General features: G+C 39.6%; 1 protein-coding gene across 2 annotated transcripts in view; it reads right to left on the bottom strand.

Moving 5' to 3' along the window:
- Positions 1-24,566, bottom strand: part of GLIS3 (GLIS family zinc finger 3) — a 283,772-nt gene that overhangs the window by 168,127 nt on the left and 91,079 nt on the right. For both annotated transcript variants that reach the window (XM_060237383.1, XM_060237384.1), the window contains exon 4: positions 23,326-24,439. In XM_060237383.1, coding sequence (XP_060093366.1) covers positions 23,326-24,439 — 1,114 coding nt within the window. The remainder of the gene's footprint in view (positions 1-23,325; positions 24,440-24,566) is intronic.

The following is a 24,566-nucleotide window of genomic DNA, read 5'->3' as shown; positions in this document are numbered from 1 at the left end:
GGGCAGAGGGGGGGCGCCAAATTGGACATGGAGTCCATTGTATTCTATGGGACCATAAAACAAAATGGCCCAAAAGGCGGCATCATTTTTTAATTCCCCCCCCCCCCTGAAAAACATGTAGATCCAGTCCTGACAATAGGTAAGATATAGGAAGTTATCAGTACAGTGGATTGAGTATTAGGCATGGACTTGGAAGAACTGGATCAAGTCCTAACTTACTAAACAGCTTTTGGCAAGCAATTATGTTTTCATCTCTGTTTCAATTCCCAGTAATATTAACAAAATACATAATAGTTCAGCATATGAATTTGTCCAGCTCATTTCCTCAAGAACCTCATTTCTGACTGAGAATGTAAAAGGAAATTCTGTATGTGTACAATGAGCAATTGGTGTGATCAGGCTGCTTTGCAGGCACTTGTGGGATAGCCTTTCACTGGATAAGTAAGCAAATTGCATAATATATGTAAAAGTGTTTATTTTTAAAATCAGAAAAATAAATCAGAGAAATTCATCTTTGGAGTAAGGGAGTGTTTATTGGAGTGTTTATTATCGATGTGTTTATGGGAGCAAGTGCCATGCAAACTCCCTGACCTGAAACACAGGAGTTTATTCACACAGTTCCTACGACTGTGCTTAGAGTTACTAGTCACACGAGAGATGGTAGGGTTCTTACCATGCAAATAGGCTGGGAGGTTTTATGGAGAATATATTAAAGGGGCTCCCTCTTCTTTCCTCCCCTGTTGCAGTGCAAAGAGATCTAAGATGGAAATCTTTAACTCTGATTAGCTGTGATATGCAAATATAAGTGCCTTTGTTAACAAGGTTTTACTGATTCAATTCACCGGGATTTTTAACTATGGTTTAAAACTAGTCAAGATGCTTAGTTATTAATAGTGAAAGTAGATCCAGGTGGGCAGCCGTGTTGGTCTGAAGCAGTAGAACAAAGTTTGAATTCAGTGGCACCTTTAAGATCAGTAAAGTCTTATTCAAGGTATGAGCTTTTGTGTGCATGCACACTTCCTCAGATACATGGAAATGAAAGTTAACATATAGGCAGAGGGTGAACAGCAAATTAGCATACACCATAATGAAAATTTAACAGATGCAAAGACCACACAGGAATAACAAGCTAATCCATTTGGATTTAATTATGGGGGAAACACACTGAAGCAAATAAACATGTCAGAATAGGAGACAAATGTGTAAATTTATCCTTCTTAATTGTAGAATGCTAAGAGTCATTAACTGAGACCCTGTTGTTACACTCCATTTATCTCCTCTCAAGCATGAAGGTAACTAACAGCATACATTTCTTTGAGGTGGGGTTGTGCAGGTTGTGCTTCTCTCACCAGATCAGAGAAATGCATTCCAGTATAACAGTATGGATTGTTAACTTTCATTTCAATGTATCTGAGGCAGTGTTTGTGCACATGGAAGCTCATACCTTGAATAAAACTTTGTTGGTCTTAAATGTGCCACTGGACTCATACTTTGATATTAAAGGTGTTTGCATTATGACATCATAATAATTGAAGCTACACTGAAGACTTCCAGCCATTCTACACTAGGAGAGAAGGCATGAGAGCCACACTATTAACTAACTTCTCAACATCTGAGTCTTGATCTTCTCATTTTCCAGATCTTAAAGGACAGACAGGTTCATAAGGGAGCAAGAAGACCTTTAAACACCTGGGGGTCCCTGGCTATTTAAGGCTTAAAAGGTGAAATGAACTGCTCTGGATGATGCCTAGAAGTGAACAGGCAGCCACTGTTGTACTTTGAAAATTGTAAGACATGTTTCTGATTGCTAAGCAATCTTAATGTTGTGTTTTGTACCTCTTGAAGATTAATATCCCATCTTACCAGTGGGGAGATTGTTACAGGCCTTATTAAGATTGTAAATTATTATTTACTTTAAATGTTTATATTCTGAATTCTTACCCATTGTTCCTGAAATGTTATTGTATATGTTTCCCCCTGCCCTGAAAAATAGCTGTATGTAGAAAGCAAAAGCATGTGGAGACACTATTCTCCTTGGACTGTTCTACTTGTCTACCTCCAGAAGCCCACTTCCCCCCCCCCTCTTACCTGCAGCTACACTGACTGTATAGTATCCATCTTGGTGATTGTAGTGTAGTATTATTTATATTTCTAACATTTATTAAAAATAAAGGCTGAATGTTCTGAAACATTGACTGATTCACATCACTGAATATCTGCTTGGGCATTATTAACAGATCAACAGTGTGTATCCAGCCACTTGCAGACTTTGTGGAGACATGTTTTTCCACTTCCCCCTCCTGCTGCAGCCCACTGAACCCCCCCAAATTTTTCTTCAGGGAAGTCAGCATACCCTCAAGGAAAGCAAGGGATAAAGTTGGGTCTGCGGAGGGAAGAGGAATTAGTGGAAGTCACCAACTCTTCTACAAAGAGAAATGCCATTCTGCACTAGGAGTTATGTCTGGGTACTGACTAGTTTGTCTATTTTAACATGACAATCTGTAACATGACAGTCTTTTATGTTTCTGTAAATCAGAGAAAATATTAGGAAGTAGAGGTCTGCTGACATAATCCTGGGGATGTAATTGTTTGAGGAAGACACCAACTGAACTTTTTAGTATCCCATTATTCTCACCTTCCATGAAATTGACACAAGGAAGAATTATAATATTGCACTGCCAAAATGAGAAAACACCCTCAAGCTATCCAGTTTTTCACATGAAAATGGTGAATCCCACAGAAATATCCTGAGCAAATAATTTCCTGTTTTGCTTATTCATCTAATATAGGACCTCCTACTGGATGCATGCTATGTTAAAAGATCCGAAAGTATCAAAACTCATTTTCCCACAGTAATGTTTGCTGATGTTCATTTACTGCCATTTCAGGTACACCTTTAAAAGGGAGATTGGCCTTGTGCTTGTACATGAACTGCAGACTCATATCGATTTTAGTTTCTGATTTCAAAATAATTGTTTCCTAAATAATTTTAAAGAGCTGCAACGTTAGTAGTAGTTTAATAACATCCAGTGCTTAATATGAACTCAGGATGACCAGGAACCAGGGCTTTTATTGTAGAAAAATCCCAACAGGAACTTATTTGAATATTAAACCACACCCCTGACATCACCATTGTTTCACACAGGGCCTTTTTATATTAGGCTACACCCCCTGACAACAAGCCAGCTGTAACTGTTCCTGTGCGTTCCTGCTCAAAAAAAGCCCTCCTGGAACATTATGCAATGTTAGGGCTCACATATTTCAAATATTAATGTCTATTTAAACATGTGTTATGTGCTCTTCCTTTTCCATCACCAGCTTCACGAAATCTGGGATTAGGGGAAGGCATTTCTGTGTTCAAGGAGACAGCGCCAATCAAGCCCGAGGCCTGTCAAATTACAATTTTCAAGCATTTAGTATCCTTTGGGTCTGTGAAATAAATTAAAATGCTACCAATGTCAATTACAATTTGTAAACTCTAAATTATTTTAAAACAGCATACTGTCAAAAATCCTTCCAAAAAGATATAACAATGAGACACTATAGGGAAGAAGTGGAATCAGCCCTGTATTACATAGAAATTAAATGCTATCCAAGCTAGCGCACATATTCATCTGTGTAAGGCAACCACAATCAAAGGACCACATGGAGAGCCAGTGCTGGCATCCTTGAAATCATAGGCTCACAGAGCACCATAGAAGGTTTGTGAAGCTGCAGTTGCTGAGCCCTAATGCCACTGAGCAAGTGTCACCAAGAAACTTTTGACCCTTGCTGTCTACTCTGCCTGGGAAAAGAGGAAATTTATGAAAAAGTAATACTCTTCAGGTGTGTTCACACTACACTAAATAATGCATTTTGGAACTGGATTTTTGCTATTCTTGCACAGTAAAAATCCAGTTGCAAAACACATTATTTAGTGTGGTGTGAATGCACCCAATTTCCTCTTCTTAGGGCTGCTTTTGAGACACATGCAACAAGCATTGCCTAAGGATTTTGGGTGCATACATACATGCACAATTAAGCTGCTGCTTCTTTCTCAGGCATATAACGCATGCTTTTAATTTATTCTTAAAGATCTACATGAGTACAAAACTAATTAAAGTGTTGCAAACAACTAATTATGGTTATTTTAATAAGATGCACAGTGCCCCCAAATGAATTAAGACAAGCTTCACTGTAAAAATGCATCAAGTTACATGAAACAATATTTTTCATCTTTCATTTCTGTGGTTTGCCAGGCCATTCCTGGAAAAATGAATAAAAAAGCCAATACTTTGAGCATTGCTTTTGAACATAAGCTCTTTCTTCATCTTTAAAGACATAACTGAAATCATAAAAAGGATCATCCATAGACAAATGAAAGATCAAAGGGTAACAACACCACATCTTGTATGAGATGACATTCTGTAATGTTTGATTGAATATAAATCTTCAGATGCTGCAAAGGAACTTGTTCTCAGCTTAATACAGACAGAAAATTGCTCTTTGGAGTTGGAATATTCCCAGCATTTTGCTTTTCTATTTCCTTGCTTTTTGAGTCTTTTTTCTTTATAGATTGGTAACTTTGGGTTACCTACCAATGATGCTTAAACAAAGAATTGTAAATGGTTTGTATGTGATAGCTGTCACTATGTATCTAACATTAAACCCTTTTGACATTATAGATTTTGTAGCAGTAGGAAAGAATGAGTCCAGTAGCACTTTAAAGACTAACAACATTTGTGGCAAGACATGAGCTTTTGTGAGTCACTGCTCCTTCAGATACCTTTGGATACCTGATGAAATAAGCAATGACTCTTGAAAGCTCATACTCTGCCACAAATTGTGTTAGTCTTTAAGGTGCTACTGGACTCTTGCTCTTTTCTACTGCTAAAGACAAACACGGCTACCCATCTTGATGTATTGTTGATTTTGTAATGTAAGTACCATTCTAGTAGAGTCAAGGTTGAGAACACGCCACTAATTTTAGAAGCCTATAGATGACACATGTCATTCAGTGCAACAGGAAAGTCAATTACTTGCATGACAGAAGATATAAAAAAGAAATGGCACTTCATCCTGTAGATTTAGCACTATTTTGTCAATATTTGTAGAAATGATGTCTATATGTTGTTCTAGGCATTTCTGCTTTTCCACTATCTCTAAAGCTTTTCTGGTTTTAATCCTCCCATTATACCTTCTTCCTGCTTAAATATAACACCAGATATTTTCTCATACTCTCCTGCTGTGTGACAGTAACAACCTAATAGCCTCCTTTTGACTATGAAGTGGATTTTTTTTAATTCATTGAGAGGGTGGAAAGCATGTCATCCAAGGGACGCAGGGGCACATCTGTATGTTGAAGGAGGAGTTCTTGCCAGCCCCTATGCTGATCCTGGGCTGCAACTCCCAGAAGCAGAAACATAAATCCACTAGAATTTTAGAATAATAGAATCACAGAGTTGAAGGGACTTCCAGGATCATCTAGTTCAACCCCCTACACAATGCAGAAACTTCACAAACAACTCTCCCCCACACACATACATCTCCATTGAGTCAGTGACCCCTGTTCCATGCCCAGAAGATGGTAAAAACTTCCAGAATCCCTTGCCAAACTGGCCTACAGAAAAATTGCTGACTGACCCCAATGTGCTGTATTCCTGTTCTTCTCTGCCTTGGGTCCCAGTTATTTGGGGAAAAGGAAGGCTTATTTATGTTTTAAATAAACATTCTAACTTCTCAAGTAAGGATGTGTATAATTAAAAGACCCTGTGAAGTAGGTTAGGCTGAATGACTGGCTCAAGTCACCCAGTAGGCTTCATGGAAAGATGGAGATTTGAATCCAAGCTGATCCTAGTCTAACTATATCAAACTGGCTCTCAATCATTTCCAGGATGGTAGCATACAATAGAGCCCATTATTGTTGGCAGACTAATTTTGCTAAGGGTGAAAGACTTTAATTTATCAGTAAGTTAAATAAACTAAACAATTCACATTTCACTTTATTGAAAGCAAGTATTTTTTTTTAAAAAAAAATCACATGCTCCATGGATCACACATAAGCTACATGTGCAATTTTGATCTATTAAACTCAGAAGGAGTTTTGGATTTTAATAAAATATGGGTTGCAACTGAGTACAATATTGTGTGTGGTGTGTGCACTGTGCTTGCATTTTGCTGGATGTGTAGTCTGTCAATTCAGACTCTTAAAAGTGCTCTGGTACATGTACCAAGAAGGATGAGCTTCCACTGGCAAACAGTGGGAATGCATGTTTGGAGAGGATATTTCAGTAAATTACATCCACAAGTTCTTTTAGTACCATCTTTCCATGAAGCCTACTGGGTGAGCCAGTCGTTCAGCCTAACCTACCTCACAGGGTTGTTGTGACAATAAAATAGGGAAGGAAGAACAAGGTACGCCAATCTGAGCTCCTTAGAGGATAGGCAGAGTAAAAATATACCAGATAAAATTATTTCTACATTATATGGATCCTTATTTCTGTTCTACAATTGTGCATGTTGCAGCACTCACATTACATAAATCTAGGGCTTGGCCTAAAAGAACCAAATGAGAACTAAATCTGCCACTGCTGCACAATCTCTTTACCTCTGCCATTGTAACCATCACTGCTGCTGCTATAGAATGATACCATGTTTCTGCATATGCAATTAAGAACAATGTTTTGAAATATTCATTAATATACCTAAAGGACTGCTAGTATGTGCAGCAGCATCACTCAGCACAGCAATGCCTTTCAGACATTTTCAGCCTCTGAAAGGGTATGTTCTATCGCTTCCAACTCACTGGATTTTTCTATGGCTGCTCCAATGTTGCCTGACAAAAACTTGTAAAACAGAACTCTTTAGTAGAGCTTTTGCCTCCTCAATAGAATGTGTATTGGCTTTTAAAGCTTTTTTCCCTTGATGGTTGTTTAATTTTGCTGTATTCCTATTCTTCCCTGCCTTGGGTCCCAGTTATTTGGGGAAAAGGCTTGTTGATGTTTTAAATAAATATTCTAACTTCACAAGTAAGGATGTGTGTAATTTTAAAAGACCCTGTTCTCTGAGCAAAGTGAAAGATTGTTTTTAGCTGGGGATGCTCTTACACTGTGTTAGTAATTATACAAATAAAAAGCTGAACTGGAAGAGGTCTGAAGCAAAAAACTGGAAGAGGTCTGAGAGAGCATTGAGATGGGAAGGGGTTAATGAAAGAGGAAGAGGAATGCCATGGGCAATCTCCTGTCCCCAGGAGAAATAACATTGGGAAATAACATTGCACAATGCCACAATAGCATTGCACAATGCCACAATGTCACCTCTAGTTGTACCCCAAAGTAATATCACAGTGCTCTAGGAATTCCCAAAACCTACATGGCTTTACTATAAAGGCAGAGGAATTTCCACAGCATCATGATGTCACTTCTGGGTATTCAATCAGAAGTGACATTGCAATATCATTTACCAAGTCCCAGCTCTTGTCTGGCAACTGTACTTTGATCCTCAGAAAGATCTTACATATTTTGAGCAACCGTTACAAGGTTTGCATCATTATAATGTACAAAATGTAAGAACTTGAAGATTAAATAAAACTTTGGGAGAGTGCTCTTTTATGATGCCTTTTCTCTGAACATCTTTAGCTAGTATATAGTAAGAAAGTTAGCATAGCTACTTCTTTAAAGATTAGGATAATGAGGAAATAGGGTTTTGCCCCCCAGGTCGGAATAAAGAGTCAGACACAATGCATTGGAATAAAAATTGGGCCACTTTATTAACTAACAGCATAAACAGCAAGGGTACCCTTCCAGCGGCCTGGTCAGGGCTAGGGGTCACCGCGACCACTCCCCTGCCATTAACGGGCGAGAGACCCAGCCCCCCAGCCAGAGCTGAGCGACTCAGCTCCCTCCAGGCAGGCCCAGCAGGGAGGCACGCACCAGAGGGCCCCAAACCCAGACACACGTCTTGCCAGAAAGGCACCCTCTAGCCGAGCCTCCTGGACAGTCTGCAATCTCCAAACCCGGGTCTCCAAACCCCAGGTTGTTCATGCCAGACCCCAAATTCCCCAAAAGGGGGATGCTTAGTGTCCTAAACCCCAAAAACCTGCCAACTAAAGTGACCAACTATTTAAAGGCACCTTCCCTGAGCCAAATCCACAATCCACTGCACTGCTATGCAGGGCAGGCAAAAAACACACCCCAGCAACAGCCAATTGTACGCTCAAATGGGCGACTTCTGACTCCCCCTCCCAGGGAGGCAAACAGCGCCGAAGCAGCCTAGCAGCTATGCTGCAGGCTGCAGGCTTCCGATTCCCTGGGAGGCTCTGAAAACCGTAGCTATCTCAGCTAAATCAGAACTGTTGGGCAAAACGCATGTAACTCACTCCTGTTTTCAACTATAGCCAGTAAGTTATTATTTGGGGCATAATAAAATCACAGCTATAACAATTACTATGAATTCCATTATTTAAAAGGACTGACATGCTTTGTTACATGTTCAACTATATTTGGGCAGTTACAATAGCTTCTTTTTGATGGCTGATATAAACTGTTTGCACAGTGACAATTGCCATGAGATTTTTAAAAGTAATTAATCACCCTTAAAATAAAGGACTTGACTCAGACATTGCTGATGATATGTGTTTACATATAGTTCAGTGAGGCCAAACAATAGAAAGGAAGCTTGACAATGTTATTTACTTTGGCACAAGGGACTGCAGAAGACAGTTGCTGCAGCAGCAAGTTTTTTAATTTTTTTCTTGTTGCCATGCTCAAAGTATTCAATACAAATACTACATACAACATGTGATCACCGTTGTTACAAAAGTTAAATGTGTTGACAGGAGTCAAAAAGCACTTTTAGGACATATCAATATATCTCATTCTCAACATGGCCAAATCTGTGGGTATTTAAATCTGGAGATCAGAACTATGAACCAACAAGATGAATCTTTCAACAAACCTGGGAAAACCCCAGGTTTTGTTTGTTTTTTTAAATTATTAAATCTAAAACAAAACAAATTGCATTGAGACACTAACACCCCCCTCCCCAAATAATAGAATTAATGCCTGTAGTTTAGGATTGCCAGGTCTGCGCTGGCCACTGATGGGAGATGGGGGGTAGGTAGGTTTTCCATATCCTAGTTGGAGAACTCTTGGAGATTTGAGGACAGAGCCTGGGGAGAACAGGGACTTCATTGGAACGCAGTGCCACAGATTCCACCTCCAAAACATCCATTTTTTCCAAAGGAACTGATCTCTGCAGTCTGGAGATGAGCTGTAATTGCAAGGGATTCCCAGGTCCCACCTGGAGGCTAGCATCCCTAATGTGGCTTTAAGAAACAAATGCCTTCTTAGTGGTAATTGTGAGAGTTGCTTGGCAACCACAACATTATTGCTAGCCTTCAAGCCTTGGTTTTGGTTAGTAAAAGGTGGGAGGTAGGCCCCTTTCCAGAGCTGTATTGCCCTTTGAGGGAAGACTTCTCAGGGTCCATGCCTGACAGTATCCACTAGTGATCTGCCACCACACAGCCTGCATGACTCATCCAGGACTTGCTGCTTGCTATTGCTCAACCACAGTTCAACCAGCATTATGTAGTGGTTTGAGTTTCAGATTAGAATCTAGGAGATCCAGGTCTGAATCACCATTCTGTCACGGAGGTTTACACATTCTCAACCTAACCTACCTCACAGGGCTGTTAGGGGGATAAAATGGAGGAGAGGGTAAGGATGTAAATTGTAAGATTGCCTGGCTTTGCTTCACTTAAGCACCAGATAGTTCCTTGAGATTCAGGGGGATAGGAAAATCAACTGCATTATAGAGGAGGGCTGTGAGCTGTTATCCTAAGACCCAGAGGAAGGAAATGCCCAGCAAAGCCCCTTGATGAATAGGGTAGGAGAAGGCACCCTTCCCATACAAATCCTTCTTTTTGGAGGTGGGGCCGGGGGACCCCCCAGTTATTCTGGGAACCCATCCATGAGTCCTGCTCGAGGCCCCAGAACCACAAAGAGTGCCCCTGCATTTCTGACTGGTACTGCAGGAACAGTTTGCAGATCTCTTAAATTATAGTTTTTTATAGCCTTGCGTATTCACATATGTGGTAAGTCCTAGGTTATAAGGATTTTTTAACCTTGTCTTTCACCCAAGATGGGTTCAAGACATGTTACAATACAGCAAAAACAACATTAAGAATAAAACCAAGCAATAATAAGCCAAAATAATACATCTAGCAATAGCATTCAGTAAGAAATCTTAATTTGAGCCATAGAAAACACAACAGATTTACGCTTCTTCCTGAATAAAAAAGGAGGCATTCTTTCTTAAAGGAAGATGACATGACAGAAGACCACAGGCAAAAGAATGGCACGGATGACACAACGGGAACACAAATTCATATAGAAGAGGCAGTCTTTTAGATCTGTGGATCCTAGGTCACAAAGAGCTTTTAAGACTAGAACCTTAATAATTTAGTAGCCAATGACCATTTTCACACATAGCTTACCTCGCAGTCACAATCCTGTTCCCTCCACAGTGTCTGTCAGATTTCCCAACATCTGCGCCGGAGTTACAGAAAGTGCCGTGGCTTTTGCGTAGCAAATGTAAACTGGGTTTTAGCGGTTTACGTTTGCTACACAGAAGCTGTGGCACTTCCTGTAACTTCGGCGCAGATGGTGGGAAATCCGACCGGACACTGCGGAAGGAACAGGATTGTGACTGCAAGGTAAGCTGTGTGCAAAAACAGTCAATGTCTAGCCAATGCAGTAAGCTCATGCTGACCAGCCCAACAACAAATGAGCCATTGCATTTTGCACATTGACATTTCTGAGTTGTTTCTAAAAGCAGCACCATGTAGAGGACTCTACAGTAGGACGACCACTTATATCCAAAGCAAAAATATGGGTCATTATGGCTAGATCATCTGGTTCAGAAAGAGAAATCTGACAGACCACATAATTCATAAAAGATGCTTCTAACAACCACTACAACCTGTTTTTCAAGTTATAGGTTGTGGCCAAAAGCACCCCCTACCTCTTCTTATGCAGCACAGATTTCTGATGCTGACAATTTGTGAACACTAAAATATTCATAGATTCTAAAAAAAAAAAGGCTAGATAAATGTCTGTTGGTTATAAGGAAATAACTGGTTTTCCATTAATTTCTTTGACCTCCAGCCAAACTCAACCTTGGAAAGAAAGCCCTTGTTCAGATTGCCTCCATGCCTTTAAATGTTAAGTAACAAGAAAAACTTCACCAAGCATACTTTCTTTGTTACAGAGATGGAGTGTGGGAGAATTTGTTCTTCTATCTAGCCATTGAAAGTTGTTGCTTAACAGGAAAGCCTTGGTAGATTATATCCAAAGCAAATAACCCCAACCTTATGCTAAGTGTAAGTTAACTTTTCAAGAGTCTCAGAACTTTATGTATAAACAAACTACTCAGACTGTAGTACTACAACACCATCAAATACCCATATAAAACAAGTTTCAACATGTGTGGCTGAATTAGTAGAGCAGAACCAGGAGTTCAGAAGTCTAGAACTTTGCCATGCCTAAAAGCACCTGGGGCTCTGGGGGAAATATCCATGTATTTTCAATAAGTAAGCAAGACAAGCTTTCACCAGACAAAGGAACTTTGTCTTGTGAATTCTAATTAGAAGTAAGAATATGTTATTGTTGATACAAATAAACTTGCTGTATAGTCACATGCTCTTAACAAAGCCTTTAAAAAGTACTTTGAAAAACTATAAAGTTGTTAAAATTCTGGTCTCAAATAATACAAGACAGATCAGGTGAAAACAGCATCTTCTGAAAAGTTGACTTGGTGCAAAGGCCATAAAAACAAGCATTTGGAAACAAGCAAAAATTTCAGTGAAAAGTTTTTTTAAAACATACTGATCTAAATTAGGTGTATAGTTAAAAATAAAGGCTCAAAGACAATAAGAAAACTATTGTACAGGAAATAAAATAGTGTCAATAGTCATAATATGGTTGCCAGGAGTTGGGGAAGGCACCACCAACTGTTTCAAGTGGCAGGCAGAATGGTGGGATGTCTGCCATCATAGCCAGAAACCTGGCAACCCTGAAATCTATTTGATTAGAGAGTTAAATAATGCTATAATTTTATTATTCATGGAATAAAATGCTATAACATGCAGCATTTTTAAACATATGAACATATGAAGCTGCCTTATACTGAATCAGATCTTTGGTCCATCAAAGTCAGTATTGTGTATTCAGACTGGCGGTGGCGCTCCAGGGTCTCAAACACACCTATTTGCCTGGACCTTTTTTAGTTGGAGATGCCAGGGATTGAACCTGGACCTTCTGCTTACCAAGCAGATGCTCTACCACTGAGCCACCGTCCCTCCTTGCATTTATCCTTTGCTGGATAAAAGAAAAAGAATAATTTCCACACCTGATAACTATACATTTTCTGGACACCACTGTAAAACTAAACAATGGATGCATCGACACCACTGTATACCGGAAACCTACTGACGGACAAACATACCTGCATGCCTCCAGCTACCACCCCAAACACACCAAACGATCCATTGTATACAGCCAGGCTCTATGCTACAGCCGCATTTGCTCCAATCCTGCTGACAGAGAATCTCACATTTGACATACTACTGTTTTGTTGCTTTCGCATGCTCATGCTACTCAGATCAAAGGTTTGCTGAATTTGTTAATTTTACTATTCTGTCGTACCATTTTACATTCTCAACCACAGCCTACCAGATAATTTTACTTCACTGTCATTGGTTCTTAAATCTGTACCAGGTTGCATTCTGGGCCACTGCCTACCAGCTATGTGTGGCTCTGCTCAGCTATGTATGGCTTTGCTCACTGTGCTGGATTCCTCCTCTGATGAAGTGTGCTTAATAGCACATGAAAGCTTACGTTCTAAATAAAAATTGGTTGGTCTTAAAAATGCCATTTGACTCCTGCTTTGTTTATATGTTCAAGTGGATTCCTTAAGGTTGTAAAATATGCTAGGGTTCAAAAATTCATTTTCATAGCTGTATTATGGGCTGGAAAATACATCCATGAGATGTACAGAATCATAGGCCTTGAACTAGACTCAGCATTATGTTATGTTTACAGCTGTTCATCCTTGGGGATGATTCTGCAATGGTATAATGCTCAATTATGCAGTCAAAAGCCAAATCATGTTCTTCTGTGCATGAATGTATTCATGAAAGTGTTCTAAACATGCTCATAAAGGCTTATTATGATTTTATTTTATACCTTGAGCCAATGCCAGTTTGTGACAAAGGAATGCATTTAAATGAGAGTGAGGTACAATAAAATATTTTTACAGCTTTCTGACAAGCATTCTTTTAGATGAGCAGATGGAGAATATTATTTTGCAGGTAATAAAGTTGGGTCCAGGGATTTAGCTGTTCCACATCAAGTGTCTGTACACATGGAGCAGAGGAATGAAGGAAATTGCCCCCCCTCCCAAAAATATTTTTTAACATGGGAAAGCAGCTTATGAGTGGAAGCAAAACCCTTCATTTATTGGTGGTGCCATTCCAAACTATGGGTGTGTAAGGGAGAAAAAAGTTCAGTATTTCCAAATATTCCCAAATCCCAATACCAGTATTGTATTTGGATTCAGTAATATTCAGGATCACAATTTTTGGAGGGGGATTATTGTACCATAATATACCCATTAAAGTCAATGGCAAATTTATCCTGGGGTATATTCAGTGGGGGGGGGGTTAGGCGGTTGAGGTAGAGGCATCAAATTTGCAATGTGATTGCTGGAACCTCACTTCAAAAGAACCCCCAAGTTTCAAAAAGATTGGACCAGGGATTCCAATTCTATGGGCACCCATAGAAGGCATCACCATCCTCCATTGTTTCCAACAGGGAAAAAATACAAGCCCAGCAGAATATCCCAGATAATCTCTGCAGTAAAAAGTGAAGGGGGGGGCATTTTTGCAAGACTAGCAGCAGAATTTGTGCAATGTGCCCAGCAGATCCAGTGTGACTGTGGCAATACCAAAACCAATAGGACTAAGGTCAAATCTGAGAATCTCTGAAGTTGAAACCGAGGGTGGGGGGGATTTCTGCAAGAACAGCATAACCAGTGCAATGTACTAGTGCCCAGCAGCAGAAGCCAGTACCATTGTGGCAAATGCAGCTCAATAGGACTGATGTCAACCAAAGAATCACAATGTGAGCAAGGGGGAGCGGGGTTTCAAGGACAGCAGAACCAGTGCAATAGTGTCTGGCAGCATGCAGTGCCAATAGTGCCCAGAAGCACCCAGCAACTGGTCAGTGGGCTCTTTAAATAGAGGGGTAGGCCAGCAAGTGAAAGATCCCCACCGGTCATATGGCAGGATCTGATACAAAGTCCACAGCAGAGTCTCTCAGGCATCAGGAATCAGGCTCAGAGCAGTAGCTAAAGTCAAAGCTAGTGCACACTCTTGAAACTCTCTCAGTAATGGAATCTAGATCAGCCAGACCCTTTTATGCTCTTTGCCCATGCACAGAATTTTTTAAAAAAAGAACAAGCTTATGTGATTTGCTAAAGAGCAGTGTTCCCCTTAACCTGAAATTCTATTTGTCAAATTGCCGCTGCTCCTCTCCTCCTCCTGTTCCCTGGGAAATGGGTGGAGAAAGCAAGGTAGTTACTTAGTTTGACTTCACATTTGAAGCCAACAACGTTGCAAGTTGCAAGCTTGCAATGCAATGCCATTTTCAAAAGCATTGCAACAATTGGCTCTAACGCACTACAGCTCCCCCTAAGGTGCTTTTTCCATTGGGCTTCAGAGATGCCTCTTCTACCTCCATCCTGTTTCCAGCAAAATTCAGAAGGCTTTTGCATCTGTTTAGAGAAGAGGTTAAGGATTGGCTTGCTCTCAATATAAACACTGAATTGTAATGAGAATAATAACTTTGAAGAAAATAGGAACACTCCCAAGGAAGACTTTGACAAAATGAGCCTATATCCAGGGGCTCATTGATGGACTTCTTGTTGGAATATTATAGTGTTGTACTTCTTTATAATGTGACAAAAGATTTAAATGATTCTTGGAAAAAGTTTTACTGTGTGTTACCCAACATATCACGGTGTTTGTTTGCATTTCCAGGTTGTTGTTTTTTACTGTCCAGGAAACCAGAGCAAGAGATAGGAAAGAGCCCTAGAGGAGAATGAAAGTTAACTTTGTAGCCCTTTAAACCTCTCCACCATAAGCTATTAGGTGCAGCTGAATAAGAGAGAAAGAGAGAGTGACTGAGAGAGAGAGAGAGAGGAAGGCAGACAGGCAGGCAGGCTGGCTTTATTTGGGGTCAGCTATAACAGTAGCCAGTCAGATTTTCTGATCTGTATTCGACTTTGAAAATACTCCCAAAATTCTGGTAAAACCAGTATTTAGTTTGGCCCTAACAACACACTGGTCAAGGGATGCTGTTTGGACTGCCAGCTCTCAATCCTGTCTCCCTCCTGTTGCTGTTCTAACATTTGAGTGGGAAAGACTAATGACAATATGAGTGGTTAAGAAGAAAGAACCATCTCACAGCCTAATCACGGCACCAGAGACAGCAGAAATCCTTCTTTTCTCAGAATGCTTTAGGCCACAGGTGGCCAAACTTGTTTGTGTTTGAAAGTCACAAGATATGAACACCAGATGTTTGAAAGCCACAGGACAAGGAAGGAAGGAAGGAAGGAAGGAAGGAAGGAAGGAAGGAAGGAAGGAAGGAAGGAAGGAAGGAAGGAAGGAAGGAAGGAAGGAAGGAAGGAAGGAAGGAAGGAAGGAAGGAAGGAAGGAAGGAAGGAAAATAGATGGGGGAGGAAAATAGATGGGGGAAGAAGTAGAAAGAAAACAACTTTAACTTTAAATGTATTCTCCAAGCCATTTGCAGGCTTGGCTTGGATAAGTGATTTAAAGAGACATATTCCTTCTCAAAGCTGGCTGGTGGGGTAGTGGGGGCTTTGAGAGCTATGTGTGAAAGAGCCACATGTGGCTTCAGAGCCGCAGTTTGGCCATCTCTGCTTTCCGTATCTTTGCCTACCAAAAAATTATCTAGTATCTTCCTGAATTGACTACCATGCAGGTTTATAGGGTTGCTGTCCTTTATGTGGGGCCTGGAATTCTCCTAGAATTACAACAGATTACAGAGATCCCTTGGAAGAAACAGCAACTTTAGAAGGCAGACTTTATAGAATCCCATTCCCACAGAGCTCCCTCCCTTTCCCAAACTCTGCCCTTCACCCTCAGATCTCTGGAAATTTTCCAAGACAGAACTGACAGCTCTAGCTGTGAGTGTTACAGTCAATCCTGAAGCTTGTAGTAACCTCACTACTGATCAATCACTTCCTGCTAGAAGTATATTAGTATTTCCAGAGGGTCTAAAAAATTGCATGGTCATGATTGAACTGTGCAGCAATTACATAATTTCTCTTAACAATTAATCAGAAACTGAAAAACACAAAAGAGCCATGGAATAACTGGGTGCTCTGAAATCTATGAGCAAATAACAGCATAGCCATTAATTTAGGTATAACAAGGTTAATGAAATTCATTGTTGGCATTCATTGCTGAGAACAACCCATTTTAACAAGATTTGAACACAAAACCATAATTTGTGACAGCACACTAATATAAAGAAAAGGCTCAGTCTATACAAACTATAAAAGTAACAATGTACTTCCAAAACAGCTTAATTATATAAATTAAATTCATTAAATAATTATTCAATAATATTCAAAATGCATTCACAAATAAATACTAACACTTTTAATCAGCATCTTTCATAGTAGCTGTAGTTGAACAGTAGTAAAATTCAAAAATGAAAATTGAATTTTTTGGAAGTATTCAGAACTATATTTAAAAAAAAAACTCAGCATGCACATACAAAGTAGCACTGAAAGTGCATGAGTTATAGATATTCTGTACCACTATATAAAAAGACCTGTATTCCTACTGAAATCAAGAGTTCCCAAACATCATCTCAGAAGATAATTTTTTTAAGTTGGGGTCTTTGTTACTTTTTAACTATGGCCACTGCAGATGCTGGTTGAAATGTGTTTGGTGGCTTTATTCATGAATGTATTTGAAGTTTTATTGAATGGAATTGAGTGAATTGAGAAATTTTATTTAGTGAAACTATTTTGTGAAACATGTATTAAAGTATTTTAACCACCATTCAATATTTGGAACATCTGGCCATATAAATAAACCCCTAGTTGCTGGAGATAGGTCATATTTTCTTAAATATCAAAAACCTTCCCTTAAATACTACACAATCTTCACTCAATGCAAATAAATGAATATTTCCTAGGAGAAGAGGTCTGGGCAGAACCTAATGTGTAGGTTTTTGTGGTCATTTTTCTTGGTTGTCTTGTCCTTGTCCTCTAATAAATGAAGCAAGTCATTAACTTGAAGTCCTTTGAAAGTTTAATAATCTTAAAATATAATTAAAACCTTTACTTTACTTTCTTTACTTTAGGATCATGTATTCTACAGTGATTCTCCTTTTAACAGTTTTTATATCAGCAGTGCATAAATTACTGCGAAATTATGATTGAAAGGAATTAGGTAAACTAGATTCAAGAATAATAAACAATACTTTTAAAATAGCTACCCTTCAAAAATATTATTAGTAGCAAAAACATATTGAGGATGCTTTCTTACAATACTAAAATAAAAGAGGCTACTTCTGCAATATTCTATTGTTTGTCTATGAAAATATGAACAGAGCTGATCTTTCAATGTACCTGGAGAAACATTTTTCCTTTCCACTGAAGTCATTACTTTGTGCTTGTCATTTGCATAATACACACAGAAAACTACTTAAATACCATTCATTTGGCAGCTGAACTTTAAGAACAAAAATCATAATTTTATAAAAATGAACTAAGTTCATGAGGGCAAAGGGGAACAGTGAAAACAATTACATTAACTGCATTCATCAACTTTTTCCATATAGAAATACTGAGCCGGGAAGGATGTACATGTCTGCAAATTGTCACGAACAAAACCCAAGAAAAACTCCAAAACCTTCTACTGCCACCAATTGGTACTGCTTATTGAAGTTCAGATCATTTTATAAAATCATCTGCTATTTTTATTTTCGAAAGGTGTGTGTGTATAATGATTTATACAATTCTGCATCAGCCTCATTATTAAAGTTTATACAATACAAAGCCATGTATTAATGCAATTCGTGAAATTCATAGGCCAAAATATTTGAATTAAAAGTACTCTGAGACAGAAGCAGACCAATAAATTGTATTGCCTTAGGATGAAAATCTATCCATAACAGCAACCACCACCACCACCATAACAGTAAGTTGCTGCATTTAGGGACACCCAGAATGGACAAGAATCCTCCCACATTGGTGTCATTTTTTTTCACTGTCAACCCATTGTGAGTGCCATTTCTCCATTTTTGCTGCTGAGATACCAAAGGACTTTTTGTGAATTGTCACTATAAAATAATATTATTGTCATTTATTTATTTATTCATTTGTTTGTTTATTTATTTCCATTTCAAAATTTTAGTTCTTCAAAATTCCCAGATTTCATATTTTTAAAAACAATTATATTTCCAGCCCTTTTCATAAGGGGAAATGTACTGAGTTTTAGCTAGATTGCGTGAAAAGGGATTGGTAGAGAAAGCTGCAAGATAGCTGGTATGGGACAGAAATTCACAGTTCAGTCAGTAGTTTTAAAGTCCCATATACACTACTTTCTCCATGCACTAGCTAAATGAAACAAAAGGTGCAGAGCAGCGCTTCATGGAGGGACACTATTTATGTGACATATTGTGTTATAGCGCATACAGGACAAGGTAACATGCCCTGCTCTGGTGACAAAGTGCCTGGAATGAAGAAATAAACAGGTGAGTTTAGCAGATGTCTGAGGAGAGAGTAAATGGCATTTAAATGTGTGTGTGTGTGCACGTGTTAGTATAAAATTCTATCAAGATAGGATAAGTGAATAGGTTGAAATAGTAAGGAGGGCAAATAGTTTAAAACAGGGCTTTTTTTGAGCAGGAACATACAGGAACACAGTTCCTGTATGACTTGGTGTCAGAGGGGGTGGCCTAATATGCAAATGAGTGCCTGCTGTGCTTTTCCTACAGAATAGCCCTGTGGCAAAATAATGGTGACATCAGGGGTGTGGTCTAATATGTAAATAAGTTCCTGCTGGGATTTTTCTACAAAAAAAGCCCTGGTTAAAAATATCTTTAGGTACCAACATTGTGTAAATTCTTAGTGTTGTAGCTGTTCAAACCACTCAGATTTAGCTAATTTTAGTCTAATTTTAGTTCTGTTCCAATTTTCTGGTCTAGTTCTAATTTTAGCTTGGTTCTAACTACTCAGACTACTCAGGTATAGCTAATTTTAGTTCTAAACAGACTTCAGGGTTCTTGCTAGTTTTACTGAAGTACAGGAAGGGTTAATCAATGCGTCAAATAAAGGACAAGGATTAAAACTGAGGGCACAAACTTTGAACCTTTGAATTTTTACTATCCCTATAGATTAAAGTACTATAGATTAAATTCCTATAGATTAAAGTACTAATACCAGAGACTAGAGATAGTGTGTTCACAGATAAGGTTAAACCTTAGTCAGGTTTTTGTAAGAGAAAAAGGAATGCAAATAATAAAACATACCACAGCTAGGGTTTAAATACAGCAAGGGCTTGAAACCAAAACAGGGGATCCAATTTAAAACTAAATCTAAAATTTTAAGTTAATTCTCACATTATTTAAAGAAGGCGTTTTTTTCGTACAAGAAAACAAGCAGTTACATACATTAGCATTTGAAGTAGAAGGTGATCTGAGCAGCTCCTTTTCAGCAACATCTATTGTTAATCAACCAGAAACTGACTCATTCATCCTCCTGCATTGGCTAGCTCCCAATCAGTGTAATTGGCTCCAGTATGTGATGGAGTTTTGGCCCAAGCTATTTACTTAGGGGTCCTATGAGTAGGCCTAGCTTTGTGAGATAGCAGGCCCTGCTCCAGTGATAAAGTGTCTGGAGTGGGAAAATAAACAGGCAAGTTTAGCAGACTTCCAAATTCAGCAGCACTAGTCTCTCCACATCTCTAAAAGCATAACACACTTTCCAAACAAATCTACATAAATAGGAAGTTTTATTTAAAGGGGGGATAAAAATTAATAAAAATGCAATTATGAAAGTATAATGCCAGCAGGGGGTTGGTGGCTATCCAATGTATTGCACCGAGTGCAACATGTATAACGATCTGCCAATTGGACAGAAGTCATGGATACATGCTCGGTGTAAGGAGCTCTTGGTTCTCAGGGAACACGTTCACACCCTTGAGGCCAAGGTGGCTGACTGGAGAAGTAGAGAAAGTCAGCTAGGCACATAGATAAGATTCTCAGAGACTTGTTAGATGTGTCCCACTATGAGAATGGCAGCCCTACTGCTGTCAGGGAGCTTGAGGGTCAAGGAGAAACAGGGCACCGTGCTGATGAAAAGGCGAATGTTCCCTCAGAATACACCCCATCTTCAGTTGGTGAACAGGTATCCTTTTGCACCAAGGAACCATTCCTGGGAGGGAGGGGGGTTCTTAGTAGTTGCTGATTCAATCCCTAGGCATGTAGCTAGATGGGTTGTGTGAGCCCATGTATCAACTGCATGATGACTTGCCGGTCTGGTGTTAAGGTAGCAGGCATTATGCATGGTATAGATAGGCTGATAGACAGTGCTGGGGAGGAGCCAGTGATCATGGCGCAATATGGGGAAATGTAGTTGTGTAGTCCTGAAGGAAAAATTTAAGCAGGAGACTCGAGGCCAGGACCTCCAAGGTAGCCTTCTAAGAAGTGTTGCCTATCCCATGCACAGGGCCAGTTAGGCAGACACAAATCAGAAGTCTTAATGAGTGGATGACATGATGGTGTAGGGAGGAAGAGTTCCTTGGTGGACTCCCTTTCCAAGGACTAACCAAGGCCAATCCTGCTTAGCTTCCAAAATCTGACAAGATCAAGTAGCCTGGACCATCCAGGACAGAGCTAGTGGTAGCTGTAAATCAACATACCTATAACCATATATTAGCATATGTTACTGCTGTATTTTAACTGTCTGGGTAATTGACTTGGAACGTACTGAGCCTGGCTGTGAAGCATGGCTGAGAAGGGCCATGAACCAGAAACCATGAACCAGGTGAGCGGAGCACCGTGGCATGGGCGGGACACCGTGCAGGGGGGCGGGGTGCCGGAACACGACATTAGAGCCAGTTCCGGCATTGCAATTGACACATGGGGAAGGGCGGAGGGGGCATGGTGGGGAGGGGAGGGGGCGCAGAGCTGCAGGGGTGAGCTGTGGGGTTGCTTTGGGGGGGGCGCCAGGCAGCAAGTCTGCCTAGGGCGCCCCAGGGCGTCAGGCCGGCCCTGCGTACAAGAGACATGCCAAAGAAAAGCTGATCTAATTTTGGTGAAACATCAAAACCTCACAGGCCTATAAATACTCCTGTATTTGGGGGAAAATCTGCTACATAAAAACAACCTATGTATATTCTAATTTAAATTGGATGCCGTTTTAGAGCCAAAAATTACAGACCAGTAAATCCTTTCTTAGGTTATCTTATGCTTGCTAAAGCTATCATCTCACCATTAAGATTTCTGAGGGCTGTGATTTTTTCCCCCAAAGGAATTTAAAATCTCAAAAAGGTCACACTTTTATAAAGGTTTAAAACAGAAAATGTCAGTTAGGTACTAGGATAATAAACCATTTATCAAAGTTAGAAATTAAAGAGATATTTTATGTCTCATTGTAAGTTGTTGGTATAATGGTTGACAATTTTCCAGTGTACTTTTTTTTTAAACGGATATATATTTTATTTTTAAAGATTCTGTCCTCTGGCATGAACAAGAGAGGATGGGAGAAGAGAAGGTAACTTTTTAAAAAACAGGATAAGAATGCCATCCCTATGAAATTCAACATGAGTATCAACTTTCTGCACCATATACGAAAATAAATAAATTCTTCTATTGAAATTGAACTCTAACCAGCAGCTATTTCTAGAAAATATAGTTGTTCATTATGAAACAGGGTACAAACTGTACTGAACAAATTTTTACAGCATTTCTCATTTGCATTGCACATCTAAAATTAGAATCTCCAGGATTTCTTCAAGATTTTATTTGGACTTGGAGTTTCGGGGGAATGTATAGTTTAATAAGAACATGGTGCAGAATGGTAAACTGCAGTATTGCCGTCCAAGCTCTGCTTATGACCTGAGTTCAATCCCAGTGGAAGCTGGGTTCAGGCAGCCGTCTTAAGGTTGACTCAGCCTTCCATCCTTCCGAGGCTGGTAAAATGAGTACCCAGCTTGCTGGGGAGAAAGCGTAGATGACTGGGGAAGGCAATGGCAAACCACCCCATTAAAAGTTTGCCATGAAAATGTTGTGATGTGTTGTCACTCCAGAGTCGGAAATGACTGGTGCTTGCACAGGGGACTACCTTTACTTTTTACCTTTTTAATAGTTTAATAACAAATCTGTTTACATCCTGGCACTTGATTGGTAAATTAAAGAGGATAGGTCTATCTGCCAGATGCAATCCCACTTGGATACATTAAAAATGGTGTTTAGGTTTGTATGTCTGGATTTCCACTGCTATAGGAGACTGACATTCCAAGTCAGCTTCTAATATGACAATAATAGAATTGACATTTGCTTGCTTATTATTTGTAGAATCATCTTGCCCAATATGAACCTGTACGCTCACTCAGAGCTCTCTTCTGGCAGTACTCTTCTTGAAATCTGTTTAATTAGCTATGTTGAATGTGCTATAACACCAACCATCAGAAACAGAAGGAGTTAGGAAGGCCATCTGATAAAGGCTGGTGCATTTTACTCTTTAGAAGCTTTTTGGGGCTGATGCCATGTGAAGCAGCTCTAAATCCTATCAAAATCTGCAGATTACCTGATGGGAGAGATCTCCTCAGCTATCTGATTCCCAACCATCTGATCCCAAAAAAACACAGATTAAGATTATATCCATAGGATGTTTTTAAAAATCCAGTTATTTCACATTAAGATTCACACTCTTGGCTACTTCAGATTTGTGACATAGCCTGGAAGACTGTACCATGGCTTTCTGCATTGATTGGCATCCCTGCATCCACCAATAACTCCATACTGTGAGGCCATACTGGGAGTAGTGCAGCAGAATAGAGGATTCTAAGCCCTATACTGATCCAGTAACACCCCCAGGTATATTTAGTTCTCAAATTCTGCATGCATATTTTCACATTTCAAATTTCAGAAGCAATTCTGATTGGATCACTTCAATCTTAAAAAGCAGTTGTAAGGAGACTTGAGAAGGATCAGGGCTCTGGGTCTGAGGAAGTTTTAGACTTACCGTACATTTGTTTGGCTTCTCTCCTGAATGCACTCTCATATGAATCAGCAGTTTGTAACGGGCATTAAATGGCTTGTATCTTCGAGGACATCCAACCCAGAAACAAGTGAAATCTTCTCCTTTCCTCTGATCTATATGAATTTTTTCTATATGCCGCACAAGTTCCTCTTGCTGGTCATAAGTGGCACTGCAGTCTATCCATCGACAGCAGTGTTTGCTATTAAAATCATCTAGTTCACCATCCTCATCTAAAACTGGGCCTTTGGCAGATGGTGACAAGGAAAGGTGATGGGAATAGTTTACAAGGTCATGTTGATGTGCATGGTATGGTGGTGGAGGACCATGTGGAGGAAGAAGAGTAGAGGGAGCCAGTGAATGAGCAGAAAGCATATCAATTGTACCTCCAGGAAAATCATCCATGTGTCCATTTTTAAATATTCCTATAGACTGGTTGTCTGGCATAGGCAAACCTTGTTGAACAACCATGTTGTTTGTGACTGCCGTCTGTAAGCTATTTTGCTCCAGCTGTTGCATGCGTTGGTATTCAGTGTTTCCATTTTCACTGTAACCTGGGAGAGCAACATTGCCATTCGTTGCAAGAAACCTTTTTTGAGGATTTGAAATAGAGCAAGTCTGGGGAATACAACTTCCCCTTATTCCCAAGAAATGCCCATAGACTTCAGGTTGAGGAGACAGATTTGATGGAGATGTCCTGGAACCATTTATGTAAGCAACGAGGGAAGTGGGTGATGTACGGATAATCGTATTGAAATCAATTCCAATGCCATCAGACAAAGGGGATAAGGAAAGGGCCCTTTTTTTGGCTGAATGAGACCTATTTGAAGAATGGTGAGGACTAGGGTAGGGTGAGTGGTTGCTGTCCATACCAAACAAGTAAGATGGTAATGCATTAGAGATATTGTTGGGCATTGATGTCCCAGATGGGACACTTGTGATGTCCTCTAGTTCACTACCATTTTGGGAAACATGGTTGGAAGGAAGAGAAGGGAAAATCCTATAACCATGAAACCACTCTTGTTTTACACTCTGAATTGATTGACTTTCTGACAGGCTTAGAGTCGTGGATGCCAAAGATTCACGTGACATGAGAGATCTGTAATAAAGACAAATAAGAGAAAAAGAATGTAGTCTTAGCAACTTAAAATCTAGATCTTAGAAGTTATATGAAAAAATCAACATACATACAAAAATGCAGAAATAATGATTAGTAATTAACATCC

Source organism: Heteronotia binoei, chromosome 4, assembly GCF_032191835.1.
Source record: "Heteronotia binoei isolate CCM8104 ecotype False Entrance Well chromosome 4, APGP_CSIRO_Hbin_v1, whole genome shotgun sequence".
In the NCBI taxonomy this organism is placed as follows: Eukaryota; Metazoa; Chordata; class Lepidosauria; order Squamata; family Gekkonidae; genus Heteronotia; species Heteronotia binoei.
The sequence above is the reverse complement of the archived record's forward strand: the minus strand, read 5'-3'. Positions and strand labels throughout refer to the sequence as shown.